The 19,551-nt window shown below is 41.1% G+C and overlaps 1 protein-coding gene across 1 annotated transcript; it reads right to left on the reverse strand.

Annotated features, from left to right (window-relative positions):
* Positions 1-337: 337 nt before the first annotated feature.
* rab10 (RAB10, member RAS oncogene family) lies at positions 338-18,238 on the reverse strand. Its single transcript, XM_019266503.2, has 6 exons — positions 17,413-18,238; positions 10,937-10,997; positions 8,647-8,785; positions 5,039-5,128; positions 2,533-2,634; positions 338-1,578 (listed from the first exon to the last, which is right to left on the reverse strand). Exons 1-6 carry the CDS (start codon positions 17,537-17,539, stop codon positions 1,492-1,494), a joined length of 606 nt encoding a protein of 201 aa, XP_019122048.1. The 5' UTR covers positions 17,540-18,238; the 3' UTR covers positions 338-1,491.
* Positions 18,239-19,551: the final 1,313 nt, after the last annotated feature.

Here is a 19,551-nt window from a genome sequence, read left to right on the forward strand (position 1 = left end):
GGACACTTCTCTACAGAAAGTTCTCACTTCAGTTCAGGAGGACAGTTTTGGTTTTACAGAAACATGTTTCCTAACTGCATTTAGTAAAAGTTACAATTTCTTTTCCCCTAAATGATCAAACCTCCTAGCTTTGGCTTCATAAGTTACGAGGAGTTAAGATTCAACAGCCTTTTGTAAAAGAGAAGATTTTTCCGTTCTTTGAAATTTTAGATGGGACAAACAGTTAAAAATGTGTAATGAGGCCCACAGCCACAAACTTTAAGAAAACTATTAAATATGAAGCTGTGAGTGGGACACATAAAAACTAGACACTTGCACATCATTGAGGACAAACAAGTTAACTTAAACAAGCTTATTTTTAATGGATCTGCAAAAAACTGTTTGAATTTCCAAAGAAGAGAACTTCTGTACCTCCCGCCCACAGTTACCGAGTGGCAAACGTTACACAACGTTACAGAAACGCTTCCAACCCAAAGAAATATCTGCATGCAGGAACAAAAAAAAAAAAATTCAACCCAAAAAAGGGAAAAAGAAAAAAAAAAAAAAAGTAAAATAAATCATACAGATAAAAACAAAAACATCAATAAACAGGACATACTGTATAATGCCGTTCTCTTGGCTGGAGGAGAAATTCAAACGCTTCTGCTTCGACGCCGCGTCCTCCTGTCCGGAGCCGCAACCGACAGAATATTAATCTGTAATTTCATTGGTTGGATGTGGCTCCGCCCACCACACAGCCCCGCCCCCCTGTCTTCCATATAAGGCACAGGACAAAATAAACCCCCACATACAAAAGGAGCTAGCCACACCTCTGTCACTTGGTAACAAATTGTAAATGACCAAATACGGTTAGACAACAGAAAACCCCACTAAGTGTACAAAATGTTAATCCTACATTTGACTTTTTTTTTTGTTGTGATTTTCTTTTATTTCGATTTCCTCTGACTGAAGGTGAGTGCTGTGAACAGGTAGGTGGGTGGGTGGGGAGAGTTAAGGGTGGGTGAGGGTGTCCAACCAGGTGAGCTCAGGCAAAGGAAATATTAAAAATATGAGCTTGTCTTTTCACATTTTTTTTTCTTCTTCTTTTTTTTTCTCTCTTTTTTTTTTTACAACTTTTAAAACAAATGACAAGAAACGTGACTGGATTTCTCTTTTTATCAGAAATAAAAATTATCATCAGATGGAGCGTGGAAGAATACGGTGGTGTTGAGGGAGGAGGAGGAGGTGGGGTTGGGTGGGATGGAGGTGGGGGGTGGAGGGGGGGTATTAGACAAGTGAAGTGGTTTATTGTTTTTTGTTTTTTTTTATTCTGATAAAGAGACAGAGTGTCAGTGTGCAAGAAAACTCATGAGACAGGTTAGAGAGCGAGACAGAGTTAGCAGTTAGAGAGAGAGACAGACAGAATGTGTGTGTGTGTGTGTGTGTGTGTGTGTGTTTGTGTGTGTTTGTCTGTGTTTGTGTGCGTTAGTGTGAGTGAGACAGAGGAGTTGTTCAACTGCAGCACTTGCTCTTCCAGCCTGTGACTCCACTTCCACTGCTGATGTCGACGTTTTCACTGTTGGGCTCTTTTACAGGCGTCTGTCACAGGAAAAAAAAAACAACACAAAAACACACAGATCATGAAATAAAAAGACATTATGAGTCAACGTGGCATAAAAAAATGATTTAATCAGGTGAATGTGATTCTGTCCGTCCTGCTTTTAAGTCGCACACCACCAACTATTTCACTGATTTTGGTCAAACTGGATCATATTTTATGGAGAAAATGTTTTCCCTCTGATGTCCTCCGGCTGCTCCGCTCCAACTCTCTGTGATTCACAGAGTTTCCTGACGGACAGTAAACTGTAGCTGCCGTTAGCTAATGATACGCCAGTAAGTGTTTGCACCACTGGAAAAGAAGAGGAGGTTTACAGGTCCGGGGCACAAATAAGCCTCTACGGACATAGTGGCAGAGGTGAAAACTCTGATGAGGATGTTGACAGAGGAATCTAAGCAGAGTGAGCAAGAGTAAATCTGGGACTGACTTTAAGACGTTAACCAAATAAAAATCTGAAAGACAGACGCCGAGCTGGGCTGACTGCTGTTGGACTACTAAGTAATATTATCCGGCTGCTGTGTCTTGTGTTGTTGACCTTGAAGTAGTCGACTCACTAGTTTTCTGATCATAAGTAATGGAATTAACTGTCCATATTTACCACTGTGGTATTGTAGACCATGGGTGCCAAATCCTAAAAATGTGTTGCTTTGAATATTTGAAAATGATTTGAATCCACTTGAGTGAATAATGCATAACACGAAAAAAGAAAAATATACCTTTTGTGTCTATGATCTTTTACCTCAGATTTTTTGTTGTGTACTAAGAAATATATCATTACTGCTAATAATACAAATACTACTAAGAATAATAGTAGTACATATAAGACAAAAATGAATTAATACTGTTTAAAAGCATTCATGTCGGCTCTGTATATACACTCACACATCTGTAGTTATATAAGTTTCCCCACAAATGCTGCTGAAGTGCACACAAACCTTTCTCAGGATGTCTTCTGCTAACGTGAGGAAAGCCTTCTCGATGTTGATGTTGGCCTTAGCACTCGTCTCAAAAAACCTAATGCCGTGCTCCCTCGCGATCTGTGGAGGAGAGAGCCTGAGTTAGCACACAGAAAAAAGCAGCTCGGGTCCAAAAATAAAAAGTGGCCGATCCTCTGTGCGGACGTAGATCAGGTATCACTGCTGATACCAACTCAAGCATACACACACTCAGACACTTCTACTCTAGTCGGGTTAGGTGTGTGTATGAGTAAGCAGATCTGTATCTGATGTTGCTAAATCTGCAGACAGACTAGTCACTGCTAGTCTGCTTTAGTACAATGAAGCCGGGCACTTAAAGACGCTGTACGCCCACGCAGATGTTGTCACTGGCTCATTAGGCTCTATATACCAGAGATTCAATCAAGTGCCCAAACCCCACGTACTAATCAAAGACATGTACAGAAAGAGACGTCACTGAGGCCACAGTTACTTGTACCTTATACACTGTGACTCCATATTGAGCTTATAACTTATTTATAACTTTACATATGCATGCAGAGAAAGGTTTCGAAGGCTATAGATCTTGAGGGCTGCAACTCAGTCCTCCATCTTCACTTCACGTGCCTGTGTACTCCTCTGCACACATCTAATCTCACCTGCACACCCACACGTTTGCACCCTACATGTTGATTGTTTATTATATACAAATAACTAATAATAATTTTAAAGTCTGCACTGGTTGCCTGAAATGAATTTAAGATTCTCTTATTAGTCTTTACATCGTTGAGTGGTCCTGCAGATCGACACATTGGGGTCCGCGTTTATTCACCTAATGGGTTTTAATTTAACTTTTTATAACAGTGTCTTGCTGAATTGGTCCTCTTCTTATTGGCTTTTATTTATTAAAAACAGGTTAATTATTAATTAATTGTACAGCTGGATTTTATTATGCATTTATCTGTTTTGCTGCGTTAAATTTACCGTTGTCTATTTCTGTTCTTTATTCACTCTGTGAAGCACTTTGGGCTGCATGTCTGCATGAAAGGTGACATATAAATGAAGTAAGTTTCAGTATTAAAAAAGTAATTATATAATAAAAAGTTATATTTCTATTATTCACACCAGAAAGAGGAAAGCAGCATCAGTGCAGTCGCACAAAGTCTGCTCGTTCCAGGGTTATACATTTGATCCATTTATTCCAAATTTGGCCTCGAAAGAATAAGTCAGCTTTTCCATTTTGAATATTTCCAAAGTTATTTCTGAACAATCTTCCAATGTAGGTGGTTCTGGATTTAGACACTTTCTAGTGACTTGCAGCAGCTTGAATCCTTCCTCTGTTTGTGATTTTAATGATAAATGAGGCTTCGTTTAGTGTCAGAACGAGTTACAAATGTGTCATGAAGCTACGTTTATCTCTATATTTTGATGTCTGGTGACTATCTTGTAAATACTATGAACTATTGTTGATGTGTAGAAGCTCAAGCGGAGTTACAACCCACACTCAGCCTTCATATTTCCACTAGCTGTCTTTCGTCAGAGACAGTTTGAAGCGAGCGACGCTGACAGGATTGTTTATATAAAAGGAAATCATATCTCCCCAGTGATATGGACATGTTGTGGTTTAGTAAAAGTCTCGGATCAGGCCAGCCGCTATGCTGTGTAAGCAGCCCTGAAAGTGGTGCAGCTGTTTTATTGTCCTTCTTACAACTGTTGCTGCACAAGCGGTCCCATTCAGCACAATTCATACTGAGTTTTACAGCCTAGATACAGTTTGAATTGCGCCTGTAGGTCTGTGAAGATTGTGTCCTGAAAATAAAGCGAACTCTTTCATTTGAGCCATAAATACCACCACACTATTTCAGTGTCATCGGTTACACTAATTTATCAGCTGCGCATAAACAATGCAGTATTTTGTTTGAGCGTGAACGCACAAAGGTTAAAACCCCTGAGAGAACATATAACATTTGACCTATATTGTCTGTGTTGTCAGCAGTTCCTACACAGTTTACAGTGAGGGTGAACACTGGAGTTTGTCTGGAATATAATGCAAGTCTTTTAATCTCTAAGTAAACAAACATTTACAGTAACATAACCAACATTTTTAATTCAAACTTTAATGTCTCGCAGCCAACAGGCATCTGCTGTTGTTGTTCCTGTTCCTCTGAGCTCGTCAACAAAGTCCAGTTCTTCTCCAACCTTTCACACCATGCTTTGTTTTAGAGAGAAACTTTGAATGTATAAAACTTTACCTGCACTATGGGGCAGTACCAGAGCACTCAAATGTTTCCAAGCTGTTTTTACCGGTTCTAACACCTCAGTTTAAACCCATCCTCCATGCATTATGGATCAAACAGACATTTCTATATCGTCTTTTTTTGCCATCCTGCCGTTTCCCTGCATCATCTTGTGTTTTTCTGACCTTTAGTGTTGAACGAGCTGTCGTGTAAATGTTGTGTCGCACTTAAACGTCTGTTTATAGCAGCGGTGCGCTGCGTCGTCTCACCTGCTCCCCCTTGGCTTTTGGTACGACCCTCTTGTCCTCCATGTCACACTTGTTGCCTAGCAGCATCCTCTCGACGTCCTCATTTGCATGCTGAAAAAGATAAAGAAGAAAGAGTAGATTAGATTAGATTACGTTTTCATATTACCGCAATGGCAACATCCGACAAGATCGCACAAGCCAACGATCATTTATCTTAGAAATGACTGATTAAAAACCAAACTACAGGGTTTGACTCAAAGCTCAGCAAAACACAATAAAAACAGATTTTTGTTACACAAGACTTTAGATTTATATTCTTACACTTTCAACCTCACACTGGGGAACACAGTTTTTGTTGAGTTAGGTCTGACTAATTTTTGGGTGCGGAATCCAAAACTGATCTCAGTTTTTCTCCATCACGTCAAGTTTTTGAACTATAGGATCCCTGTTTTCTTAAAAAATATAATAAAAATACTGTAACAGATATGTGCTTGTTTTCACTGAAACAAAAGTAACAGTCTGTGCAATGATCTTTTTGCTCTCGCCAAACCATGGGGATACCAAATGCCAACTTTTCACATGTTCCTTTGGTCCACATCCGTAAACTCTCTACACACTGTTTGCACACTTTGTGAGGGGCCCATGGCTTGACTTGATCACCGATTTTTACTTTAAAATATGCAAAATATGCTTGTTTGACAAATGCACTGATGTTTGACTTGGAATGGTGAAACTACCACAAACATAGCAAAAGGAGTCAGAGTTGTTTAGGCTTTTACGACGAGAAGCAGCAGGAGCAGACAGACCACTGTATTATTTGTTACAACCCAAAACAAGATCAGAAGATCAGAACTACTGATCTGGACTGTGTTCATATTCCTCTCCAAGTAGCATTCAGTTAACCTGCTTTGGAGTCAACGACGAGCTTTCACAGAAGTGCAACATGAGCTGTTAGTTAACAGGAAGTGCATTGTGTTTCTTTCCCTGACCGGACTTAGAAAGGGTGAGAAAAATGACGAGAAATGCCTGAAGGTCTTCACACATCTAAGAAGCCGGAACAAGGAAAAGATTATGTCGCTGGTCATATGCCTGTTAAGGCATACGCATGTAGTAGATATTGCTTTGTTCTAAAAGGATCACAACCCAAAACAGGCTTGTAACCACTGGTCTGGTCTGTATTCATATCACTCTGCAAATAGCAGAAATCTTTAACCCTCTCTGCAGTCAACAACAAGCTTTCACAGAAGTGCAACACGAGTTCTTAGTTAGCAGGAAATGCATTGTGTTTCCTTTCCTTGACCGGACTCGAAGCTCTTTAACAGCAAGGGTGAGAAAAATGACGAGAAACGCCTGGCGGTCTCACCCAATCCGCTTCATTTAACACGCAGCACCTTCAAACTAATCACGTGTCGTAATATCAGAGCATATTGCTGCACCGAGGTATCATAAAGATACGTTACAGTAATTAATCTGATGCGTTTTATCTGGCAAGGATCCCAAAGATTACTCACGTAATTATGTCAGATAAATAATAAGATGGTGTAAAAAAACACAATGCGAAGTGCAAAGGCAGAGATGCACCGACAGAAAAACAATAAACAGATGGAAGATGGTTCTACCTCTAACCGGGGTGAGCTCAGCAGCAGGCCAGGCCATATGTTACAGACAGCTTGTCTTATTATCATTTGGAAATATCAGGCCTGTTGGAGGCTGATGTCACTAAATGTTGAAATGCACATTAGACCACGCTGCCTTGCCCTTATAGCTTTATATCCGTTAGGCCGAAACAACAATAGAAACAGCGATCCTCCCAGATCCTGGTAAACACTCTCAGCAGCCCGTAATGCAAACAGACGTCTCAGGATCTCGTACTGTGCTGTGTAACCTTTTTCGAACATAATATGCAAACCTGTTAATAAAGACTGACACTGTAATTCTGAGAGCAGGTGATCTGATTTTTGTATGACGTTTTTGAGACCAATTTTAGAGTAGAAAGATTCCTTTGAGACTTTGAAAAGGAGCAACTAGATCAATGAAGACCTATTATTAAAGAGGCTGCAGTTCCTGAAACGTCCACTTGAGGCTGGCTACAGAACGAGTCAGTCTCCATAAGTCCCCATGTTAAAATGTCCAACTTCACAGCAGAAATAAACATGTTTACAGCCTGGTACAAAAAACAGTTTTGGTCTCTATAGATAATTTCCCCGTTCATGACAACAGTACTGAGTTTTTAACTCACCCGTTCAAATGAGATTAAGGCTTTAAGTTATGTATAATTAACAGTGTGGCCGCTTTGATTGACATGTAGCTGCTGTTACAGACGGCTTGTTTGACAACGAGCCACATCTCTGCTGATTTATAAATTAGCCGAGAGGCGAAAGAGGCAGAACTACAAACATGGCAGCAGCCAGAGCCACCACTAGTCTGAGCTTCAACACTGATCTTCAGAAATCTGTGGGTGACGTCACAGATACACTGTCCAGTCTCTTTAGCCTTGGTGGGATTGTTCCCCATCAGTCAGTCAGAACTGAAGAAGATCAGACGGGGAGGTTCTACGGATCTATAGCCAAGTCCAGTTCTCAAAGAAAGATGATCTGAACTGAGGTGAATTATTTCACTAGAATGAATAGAGATGTTTTTTTATGTGGAAAAAGGCACTTGCTGCTTTTATTGACCAAAACACTTCATTAAAGAATATTTCAGTTAGAATAATTTAACATATACATTGTCGGTCTAGTTGACATTGCTGAGAGGTGCTTTGTTTTGTAAATCACTGTTCTCTCAATTTTAGTATTTCTTTCTGCATTTTATACTGGAAAAACTTTTATATCATGTATGCTGATGCTGATATGTCTTGCTGTGGACCAGTAGCAAGACTCTAGCATGACTTCATTATTTATTTCTATATAATTCTCATTTATGAGCCACGTCTTATCTTTCTTTCCTCGCTGTTGGATCATTAAAGTCTATCTTATCTCAATTCTGGCCAATCGATACATCAGTCAGGCTCTAATGTTAAATCTAGAGATGGTGTTGTGAAACTTTCTAAGGAGCTGGACTAAAGCTGGACACAGTTCCTCAAAAAGTCAAATCATTTGTGGACAATAAACAGTTTGAATTGTGTAGCAGATAATCAGTGTTCCTGGTAAACATCATGAAGCTGTAAGACTGTTTACATAAATATTGTGAGTGTTTAAACGAGGCCTGTAACGGCATCAACATAATTACCGACACTGGTCAGTCAGCCGTCATACCTATGGAGTGTAGTCTACCTCTTCCTGATGAAAGTTTGCAAAAGCAGATGTTTTCCTGTCACCGCCTGGAATTAAACTACAAATATTCAAGAGGTAAAACAGAAAAACTTGCCGAGGAGTCAGACATCTGGCTCATCTGATGTCATTTAGTCACAGACCCCTGCTGCACAGCTGACTGCACACACGGCCAGCTAGTTAGCACCGTTGGCTGCATTTCAGAGCATTTAAGCCACTTTGTCAGCAAGCCAAAGATACAACAATAGAGAAAGGAGTGCCAACACTCAACTCTCCAAAAATACTGATAAGATATTACCCAGCAACACAAACCCACATGATGACATTGGCTGGGAGTTTGTGCATGTGTGAGTGTTTTACCTCATCAATGTTGCGCAGCCATTTGCTGATGTTTTCGAAGCTCTTGGCGTTGGTGATGTCGTAGACCAGCATGATGCCCATGGCTCCTCTGTAGTAGGAGGTGGTGATGGTGTGGAACCGTTCCTGGCCCGCTGTGTCCCTACAAAACACAAACACACAAAAACACAGATGAGACTCGTTTGTGTTCACCGTTGTATTGTGTTTTGTCTCCAATGACTCGATTACTTCATGACGCTGAGATTTCTCACTTTCCATGACTGAAAATTACGACACATGAGCAACAACTGTTTTGTTTGAGCCAGAAGACAGTGTCAGGATATGATATTTACCATTTTTTATCTCATTAGAACTTTTTATTTCACTGATTAACCGGCTTTATCGATGCCAGCGCTCCCTCGCTCTCATTTACTTTCTATGTCACGCAACCCACTGCGTGCAAACCATCGGACACAAACCAAATTAAAACTTCTTTGTGTCATTATTTTGCTGCGTAAATTGTGAGTCAGACTCAGATTTAAAAGCTGGGTGCATGAAATAAATAAAGTCAGAACCTTTAACAGGTAGAACATCGGAGTTTAGTCCATGAATCCACCTGGATGTTCTCAGTTTGAGAGACATTTCAGGCTGACTGTAGAGGTTTTGACTAGTCTGATTATCGGATGTAGCGTGACGTCAGGCTGAGTTTTAACAGAATTTGGATCTGGCTCAACATCTCCGCTTCAGGTCGTTGATGTTTTTTGATAGACATCCCTGCAGCCCGCACCGCCACAGCCAAAACAAACTACCCCGCTCAAATGAATGGGAAAAACCTGCGTTTTCAGCACAGCACCAGATCCTGTCTGAACGTACCCTTAAGCACATTAAGCAGAAAAACAATACTTACAAACCTTACAAGTCACTTTTAATCTGCTAAACACACACAAACACACACACACACACACACAATGAAATCCACTGCAGGCTAACCACGTCCCTCACACGTCAGCACTAGCATGCATCTTAACTGTGACATTTTCCTATCTGGAGGAGCCCTGCCAACATCCATCTATCACTGCTGATAGAGGAAACGAGAAGACGCCTGGACACTCGCATGAGCAAAAATCAAACCTACGCTCACAAAAGCTGCTTCACTATGATCATCGAAATAGCAGCTGGCTGTGCAACGGTTAAATTTTACTGAATGTGGCGATGACCACATCCCTCTGTGCTCAGGCTATACGGTGAAGATTAAATCCAGACATAATGTGTTCGAACGGGAAGAGGAGAAAATGTGATACAGCCAAAGAATGGACAGTATCAGGCCAGAGGCAATTATCGAAACCATGACTGGATGGAGTTTCCCATGAGCTGGATAATTATTTTATCTTATTTTGCAGGCTTTGTTACACACTACAGAATCTTATAAAGTCACAGAGGATAAATATAACTACAGATCCTTCATCCTCTGGTGCTCTCCTTGTCCACTATCAACAGATAGGATGAGCAGGCCAGTAAACACGAGCGCTTATCTTGTTAAAAAGTCACATAATCAGACTCTCTAAGCACTGTAAGAGAACCTCACATAACAGTGGGTGTGGATGTTCAGGTGTCCACTGAACAATTGGCCTTGAATGAATAGACTTTTGTCTGCTCCGGAGAGATTCACCTTATCGGGAAAAGGGCGGCATATGAAGCACGAGTTTTGTGTGCTAACAAACACTTTGATAAAATAATCTCTTGGTCTTGACAGATGATTTTGTCAAACTACAACGCAAGTATCTACAGTACTTCTTCACAGATAGGAGCTATTAAAAAGGCAGAGGTGCTCGAGTCTCTGTGCTGTGTCTTTGACTTTATCTTGGTTTCTTCAAGAATAAGTGGATAATAAACAATTTGACGTTATTTATCAAGCAAACAACCCAAACAGTGTTTCCAGCCTCTTCAATGAGAGTAAATCTTTGTACTTTCATAACTGTTTATACCAAATAATGCCTCACTAAATATTTGGGACATTCGTAGATAATAAATGATTATCAGATGCAGATGCATATCTGACCAATTCTCACCTGAAAGTTGAGGAAAAATCAGCTGCTGTGAACAATAATTACAACCCTGCAGCAGACCTCCTGACGGACAGATGACAATTTCCTGTTCTCACATATTTCTGGGCTTGAGGGATGCATGTCAAACAGATGTTTCACTATGATGTAACGAGAGGCTGAACCGAAAGACGAGACTAACCAAGCCTTGCACTTCTCTTAAACACAAAACCTTGACATGGGTAGACAAATTAAAAAGCCGAAGCACTCACCAGATCTGTAGTTTGATCTTCTTTCCTTGTAATTCAACTGTTTTGATCTTGAAGTCTATTCCTGTAAAAAGACAGAAAACACATCAGCATACATATCTGCTAATAATATATGAATGAGCGGCGTGTGATGTGCTGACAGTGACAAGGAGAAACATCAGAACCAGACACAGAAATATGTTTAAAGAGGGGAGGGAAATGGACGGTCAGAGACAAGTGTTTCCATCAGCGAGACAATAACATTATCTCTTCCTGATTCTGCAGTGTCATGCCCAGACCTTGAGCCTATCAGCGGACAGCTGGAGGATCAGCAGCTGGCGAACAATGGGCACACAAACGCGAACAAGAACCGGGTTAAAGCAGGAAAACTGAGAATGTGTTTACACGCACTGCGATAACCTTGTTACAGTTAAAACCTGTGCGTGGACACAGCTGGTTTAGAAACATGATATTTGAAGCGTGTTAGTGATGCTGAAGCCTTGAGGCTTTTTTTTTCTCTTACTGGTTTTGGTTGGAGCGCTTGGACTGCAGTGAGACGACACAGGCTGTGGTGGGAGACTTTTTCCTACGTGTGCATGTTTTCTAATGTGGAAACAAACTTGTTTCCATTTTAGTTGAATTTAATTATTTTTGATGCAACAACAACACCATGTTTTTCTTCCAGGAGGTTAACTACTATCAAATATTTCTTGGCCCTCTTGTCTCATAATCTGTCCTACTTTCTATCTTTTTTAAATCTGTTCCTTTCAAGCTCTGAGTCCAATAAATCAACAGTGCTGTGGCCGCCCTGGAGGCAAACTGAGTCACGCTGGATGAGACGAGATTTCTGCTATTGCAAAACTATGATTTACCACCAAACAAGGTAATGTGATTGTAAAGCATTTAGAAACATTACGAGGCTGAAACAAAATAATCAATTAGCCGTGCCAACCACAATTTTAAAAATCAATTCATTGTTTTTCTCTTTTATCATCCGCAACTGTCAAACGCTCTCTGACTGCAGCACTTGTGGCTTTTAACAGTTTTATGTCAACACAGGCTGAATACATGTGTGTGTGTGTGTGTGTGCGTGTTAGAGAGCAGAACAAGAAATATGTAGACGAGGTTGTGATGTGCATTTATCACAGATTTTTGAACATTTCACATACTACAAAAAAACTTTCATTGATAATTGTGTCAATTATTTCTTTCATATATTTTTCTGACAGAATATTTATCATCATGTAGGACAGGAAAACTCTTTCAGATCTCGATCTCATTTAAGAAGCTGCATCCTCCATGGCTGTGAAGTGAAGCCAATGTGGAAGTGCCAAAAACTGCAGTTCCTCAAACGTCCACTTGAGGCTGGCTACAGAAACGAGTTTTGGTCCCTGTCAGTGATGCGCGGGTTGATCCAAATTGAGCGGGTGCCCGTCACGAGTCACCAAACAATATTTTTAATGATATTCGGTTCGCGGTCGGTCGGGTCGTTGCCGAGTAAAGTTTTGATGTGGGACAAAAAGCCAGATTTTCCCAACACTGAGCAATGCCATTAAACCGCATCTTAAATGAATATAATAACTCAGTAATGGTAGTTTTATGTAGCCTGATGACGCTACAAGTTAATCAAGAGTATAGACTACTTTTTAAAATGCGGGTCAGGAAGCGGGTTGGGTATAATATTTCACAATTATCTGCTGCGGTCCGAGTTCAGGCGGGTTAGTTTAAAGCGTCGGTCGGTGCGGGTCGATCAAACATGGACCCACGCATCACTGGTCTCTGTAGCTAATTTCCCCGTTTATCACAACCGTACTGAGTCCGATTTTTTTTTAAACTCACCTGCAAATTATATTAAGACTTAGAAGTTATGCATAATTAACAGTGCGGACACTTTGACTGACAGGTAGGTGCTGTTACAGATAGGTTGTTTGACGTCATTCAGCCCGCTTCAGGTCAGCCGATGATCCACGTCTTTCCCGCTTTTTAGATTAGCTGGGAGGCGGAAGACGTACCAACATGGCATAAGCCAGAGCGGCAGATTTTGAACTTCAAAACATCACACATACGCTGTCCATTCTGTATACTGTCAGCGGCCGAATCCAACAAATGTTTGACATTTGGCAAGTAACTGATTTTCTATTCGACAAACCCTCGAAAGTCTGACAGTTACTTTTACCCGCTTCCATTTGAGGCTAAAAGTAAAAACCACAACATGCACAAAATGAAATACAGACAATCAAATCCTAATGGATTTTTATGTTGACACTATTTTGTAGGGTAACCATAATAATCACCTGTCATAATCATGAAACCCTAGAGGAGGCCACTTTTTTAAAAAAGGAGTGACTCATGACTGAAACTTTTTGGCGAAGAAGTCGTGTTTTCCACTTAGAGAGTGAGCTGTCAGTTCGGCTCTGGTCAGAAGTTGTGGTTGGTTTCAAAAGTCACAAGAAACAGCTGTGCACTAGGTGGGGCAGGACCATAGAATAATGAAGGAACTGGCTGCCAAGGTGTGACTCACTAAATATTATGGACTCCCCGGAGAAAGGGAGGGAGGCACAGAAATATATGGTTAGATAGAAACAAGATTCAGATTCTGCAGATGATAGTATACCTGCATCGATCATCTTAAACGCTCAACAGGAGCGACGACGTGCAGGTTAAGTGTTGGGCTTAACACAATCCTTGATAAGAACTGCTAAAAGTTCTCAAAAAAAAATAAAAAAAAATCAAGCTCAGCGGGGATGACTTCATATTTGTGTGTTCCTGGCGAGGAGTAAAAACACTGAGTGAATCTGTGTTTTCTTTCCTGGTGAGGTGCACTGGCGGATTGTCAAGGAAAAATGTGCATTGTGCAATCACTGGACAAAAAAAAAAAAGAAAAAAGAAAAAAAAGGGCAGACTTCAGCGGAGAATGACACTTTCAATGACATCCAAATGCTGAATCGGACATCTTAAAACGGAGATGGTTTATGGCCGGCGTTTTCGTTTCAATCCCAGAGGAACCGTTCCTTCCACAAGTATGAATTCCACTGTTGCCGTCGCCAGTTTCCATGCCTAAATTCATGATGTGTTGTAGAAAACGATTTCGGATCGCAACATCATGCATATTCATCACTCCTCATATGCATAACAAGTATACATGGAGGAAGGGCACAGAGAGAGAGAGAGAGAGACTGGAAATGAGGATGAGTGACTGATTAGAGAGGGGGGTTTTCCAGTGGGGGTATTTTGAGAAGCAGCTGCGCGTCTGTGTCTCCGAAAGGTATGAGCACTGTGTCAGAGGAAGAACACACTCCTGTCTCACGTGTACTGGGTTCTGCTGTTTCGCCACAAAGTTGCTGGACTTTCCGGGTTCATGCGTAGGGCTTTTTCTAAAAGTATGATGCCTTTAAACTTCGTGTACGCCAATATCACCGACAATATAAAGAATAGACAGAAGAAATGTCGCAAAGCTCAAAATCTGTGTGCTAATCTAAAAAAATAAAATAAAATCGGCAAAGACGTGGATCATCGAGGACCTGAGGCGGACTGAATGACACCCGGTTGCCCAAACCACCCATCTGTCAATCAAAGTGTCCTCACCCTCAGTACAGTTGTCATGAACGGGGGAATGAGCTACAAGAGACCAAAACAGTTTTTTGTACCAGGCTGTAAACATGTTTTTACACATTTTTTAAACATGGGGACTTATGGAGACGGTCTCGTTCTGTGACCAGCCTTAAGTGGAGGTTCGAGGAACTGCAGTTTTGGGCACCGACACACAGGCTTCACTTCACAGACACAGTGAGGTTTCCACTTCACACAAAACATTAGCAACAATCATAGCCAACAAAATACAAAACGACGAAACCTCTAAATCATATGGCAACAAACGATTATCGCACATTAAGACGTTTATATTTTCGTAAGTGCATCATAATCAAATATCTTCAGGCAAAACAATTAACTGATCCACAGAAAACTAATTATTGCTGAGCACAAAGGCCAGACATTACCTCGATACAGTAATTGCTGCTTTTCTTTATCTACTATAATACCAATAATATTGATTGAACAAAACAAGTAATCTGAACGTGTCATCATGATTGTCTGACATTTTATATTCCAAAAGATGAATCTAGAAAATAATAAGCAGAACAATCAATGATGTTATCCTATCCTGTGTTTTTACCGCAAAGTAATATGATCGAACATCCTTTGACAAGGCAGGACAAATATTCTGAAAGGCCTTTTCCCAGAATCTAAAACATCAATATCACAATTATTTCACATGTTTACTGCGTGTTGTTAAAAAGAAGAGCGAGCTCCGTGACGACTAGAAGTCTGGCATATGTGATGTGCTGACAGATTATGTTGTCCATCTTTGTTTTTCAGTTTATCATGTTCCATGCTGCTTTGTTTTGAATACAGATGAACAACAGAGACGAGCTGAGACAGAAGCTCGTGACTGGACGAAAACAGTGATGCAGTTTTAAAGGCGACGGCTCTCGAAGGGAAAACCGGTGAAACATCCTGACATGAGTAAAATGATGTTGGTTTGTCATTCCTGAAGTGTGTGTCATGACGGTATCTCTAACCACATTTTAAACAAACTGAGGTGGGACCACCACGAGCGAACGCCTCCTGAACTCATGTTCAAGCACTATAATCATCACTGTTTCTGGTATTCATACTTTAAATCACTTGTTAACTGACATCAAAAGTTAGCTCTGTGTTTACACGTGTTTTGGGAAAGATTAGACAAAAAAACAGAGCTTGTTTACAACATAGATACCCACATACTTGCTTTAGCAGGATCAGGTATATACTCCTTCATGTGAAACAGGTTCTTTTGGAGCTTAGTATGTTGAATACGTTATATTTTTCTTAAGGTAACAGCTGCAAACGGTGAGGTACTTGACGCACTAACCAACTTGGCAGGGAAAACACATCCGCAAGGAGCAAAGGTCACTACTGGTCTTTGACTGGTGAAGGAGCGGTCGGTCTGCATCTGCCCATCGTCACACAGCCTCTGTTAGAACTGGCAAAGATCTGATATGGTGGTTTTTAAGTCAAATAAGGCAACATAATCTCCGTAGTTTTGTTTCTAATTTGACAGCACAGACTAGGACTACACTTGGGAGAAACAAGGCAGAGTGTAATACAACACAAACAGCAAAGACATAAGCCGTAAACAAACACTTAAACACACATACGACGGCGAGTTTTGCAACAGAGCGCATTGTGCATCGCTGTACCTCATCAAATCTAATCTAAGCTGGATGCCACTGCGAACACTGTCACCCATTATGGCCATGTGTTCTTGGGCAATACAGCCGAAGGGAGTCGTCGTCGACAACACTTCAAAAGTTGCGAAAATCTGGGCTTGAAATTAAAGCTCAATCAAGGAGATCAAGGATATAATGCCTGCGCAGTTTCATGTGGTTCAGCAAAACACTGGTCTAAAGTTACGTTATTACTCAGCACTGATCTTAAGCAACAGGAGTAAACGGAGCCTTTCACATGGGCCGTGCAGGGATTTGACATAGTTTGACACTTGACTCATGTGAGCGTGATGTTGGGACGCATGCGTGAAGGGTCAGAGGGGGGAAGAGGGAAAAAAAAAAAAACGATGATGCCACCATGATGAATTGTTTATGGTTCTCTATGGAGCAGTCATGGAAAGTAACTAAGCACATTTACTTGAATACAAATACTTGCTTCAGTGCATTTCAGAGGGGAAATATTGTACCTTTGACTCCACTATAATTATTTGACAGTACATGGAAAAGATATTATATTATAATAGCTTACACATTAGTACAGCAGTAGTAATAAGATCAGAAACTTTACATAAACCATAAAAGTGTGAAACATTTTCCTTTCACAATAAAAGCACATATTACTGACAGTGCTCCTGTACCTTTACTCACATTTGAAGACAGGAAATTCACTAGTAATGGAAGTATTTTTATGTTACAGCAGTGAGAAAGTATCTTAACATGTCCTCCAACACTGCTTTTAATGCACTTTACTTGTGTGTCATCTGTCATTTTGAGCAAACATCTAAATATCTGTGAACCTTTAAAGCTGGAATTCATAACAAGGACAAAGTCTTGCACTGATGTGTGTTATATATTTAAATGCAAACGCCTATGGAGGCAGTTTATTGCCTTTTTCTATAACAGCAGCAGCACGGCCCTGCTGTACTGCTACCCTTAGCCTCGTTAGCTCACTAGCCACTGGGTCAAGTGACATGACAGCAATTCCTCTGGCACCTAAACCGGTTATACTGGCCAACACCGGCAGGTTAAAGCGTAATAAAAACCGTGTTTTGTTATTAAAGTCGCAAGTCGTTTGAAACAAGGTTCAGGCTGAGTGCTCGGGAAAAAGCTTTGCACGGCTAGTGCAGCAGGCCTGATAGCACACAGGCTAACCGAATATGAGAGAGTCACCCAGCTGTCAAACTACAAAAAAAAAAACAACATCTGTGTCTGAATATCTGCAGAGCTTCTTACCTATGGTGGAGATGAAGGTTGTGTTGAAGGCGTCGTCAGAGAAGCGGAACAGCACACAGGTCTTCCCCACGCCCGAGTCTCCGATCAGAAGCAGCTTGAACAGCAAGTCGTACGTCTTCTTCGCCATTGGGAAAAAACAAAGCGTGTGTTCCGAGATACAAAAAAAACAAAAACAAAACAAACAAAAAAAAAGCTAATAACCTAAAGCACGTCTAATGTAGAAGAAGAAGTCTAAAGCCAGCTCCCTTCAAGCCAAGCCGACCCCCTTCTTCTTCTTCTTCTTCTTCTTCTTAACAATCTGGGGATTTGTTGATTAGCTCGGCGAGCTAGTTGGCTAAAATACCAAAACCGACAATGTCCGAGAAGTTTTAAATCCCCGAAGCCGGACTAGTTTCAGCCTCTCTACAGCATGAGAACAGAAAGCAAAAAAAATAGGATCTTCCTCCCGTGTGATTCCTCTTTTCCACTCTTTCTTTTCTCCCACACAGTCGGGACAAAATGGCTTCTCTCTCTCTCTCTCTCTCTCACTCCCTCACTCACTCTCTCTCTCTCTCACTCTTTCTTCAAACTAACGGCAAAGCTAATTCAAATTCTCGGCACACCCCGTCATTCCAGTGCTCTGTCACACAAGCTCGACCGGAGAAGAAGCTGAGAGGAAGAGGAGAGGAAGGGGAGGAAAAAAAAACAAATCTTTTTTTTCGTTTTTTTTAAAAAAAAAAGAAAAGTGTGAAGCTCGGAGTTTATATCGCTCTGTTTTTTTTTTCTTTCTGGAGAGATTAAACCGAAATATACAGACGACCGCCGTCGCCTTCGAATGGGAGCCACCACGGCGACACCCTTAGCCCACAGATACGCCTCCACTCCCGCCCTTTCTGTCAAAAGCAACGCGTCTGATTGGCTAAAGTCGCTGTCATGTCATTGAGCACCCCATTGTGATTGGCTATAAGGCCAAAAAAAAAAGAGGGCGTGACTTCGAGTGACGTTACTGCGTAAGTGAGTCGGACATTTTGGCTCAAAGCGCCCTTTGACTTACAGCGAGGCGAGTGTTTCTAATGAGCCAACATGGCGGCCCAGTTTCTTGCGGAGCTTCTCTTAGGGCTGGGGTGTGTTTTCAGTTTTTTAATGGCAAGCTTGGCATTTGATGCGGTGACTATCCCAGCTGTGAGTCAGGCAAAGTGATGTCATATATAAGTACTTACGGGCGTTTCCCACATCCTCTGCCCTGTGAACTACAGGGACATTTATCCTGTTTAAAGTCTTTTAATAACTGTACACAATGAGGGAGTATGTGCATGTACACATCATTACTGTAGGTGCTTTAGACTTTCTCAGTGTGTGTGTGTGTGTGTGTGTGTGTGTGTTAGTCTTTCCTTCTTCCGCCTGTCAGAGTAGTTTGACTCTCAGACACTCCTAGGAATGTTGAGTATGCCCTGCTTTCTACTGCCGAGTACAGACTTGCCACAAAGTAAGAAGGAAGGAAGGGAAGAGATATAAGTCAGAGAAAAAGGAAAGAATGGACAATACTAACGTGTAATGTTCATTTTGCAGTGGCACTAGATGAAACAGTAGCAGATAAAAGTTTAAATATTGCATCATAATGAGGTGGAACAAGTACTCAGATCTAAGTTAAATAGTAATACAACAGTGTATGAGTAAGTTAATGTCATGCATCCTCTGTAGGTGAAGTGAAGCCAGTGCCAAAAACTGCACTTCCTTCCGCTTGAAGCTGGTTTCAGAAGTGACTCTCCATAAGTACCCATGTTAAAATGTCCTTGTCCATGTTTACAGCCTGGTACAAAAAACTGTTTTGGTCTCTATAGTTAATTTCCTCATTCATGACAACTGTACTGAGGTTGAATTTTTATAGAACTCACCTGTTCAAGTTATATTAAGGCTTAAAGTTATGCAGAATTAACAGTGTGGCCGCTTTGATTGACAGGTAGGCGTCGTTACAGATAGGCTTATTAGAGCAACCATCATTCAGCCCAGCTGAGGTCTGCCGATGATCCACTTCTTTGTCAATTTTTAGATCAGCCGCCACACTCTGAGCTTCAAAAGCTTTTCAGAAACCTGTGGGTGACATCACTCTTGTTCCCGTATGTTCTACCCGTGCATGTGTGGGTTTTCTCTGGGTACTCC

The sequence above is a fragment of the Larimichthys crocea genome, chromosome XI, assembly GCF_000972845.2.
Source record: "Larimichthys crocea isolate SSNF chromosome XI, L_crocea_2.0, whole genome shotgun sequence".
Lineage (NCBI taxonomy): Eukaryota > Metazoa > Chordata > Actinopteri > Sciaenidae > Larimichthys > Larimichthys crocea.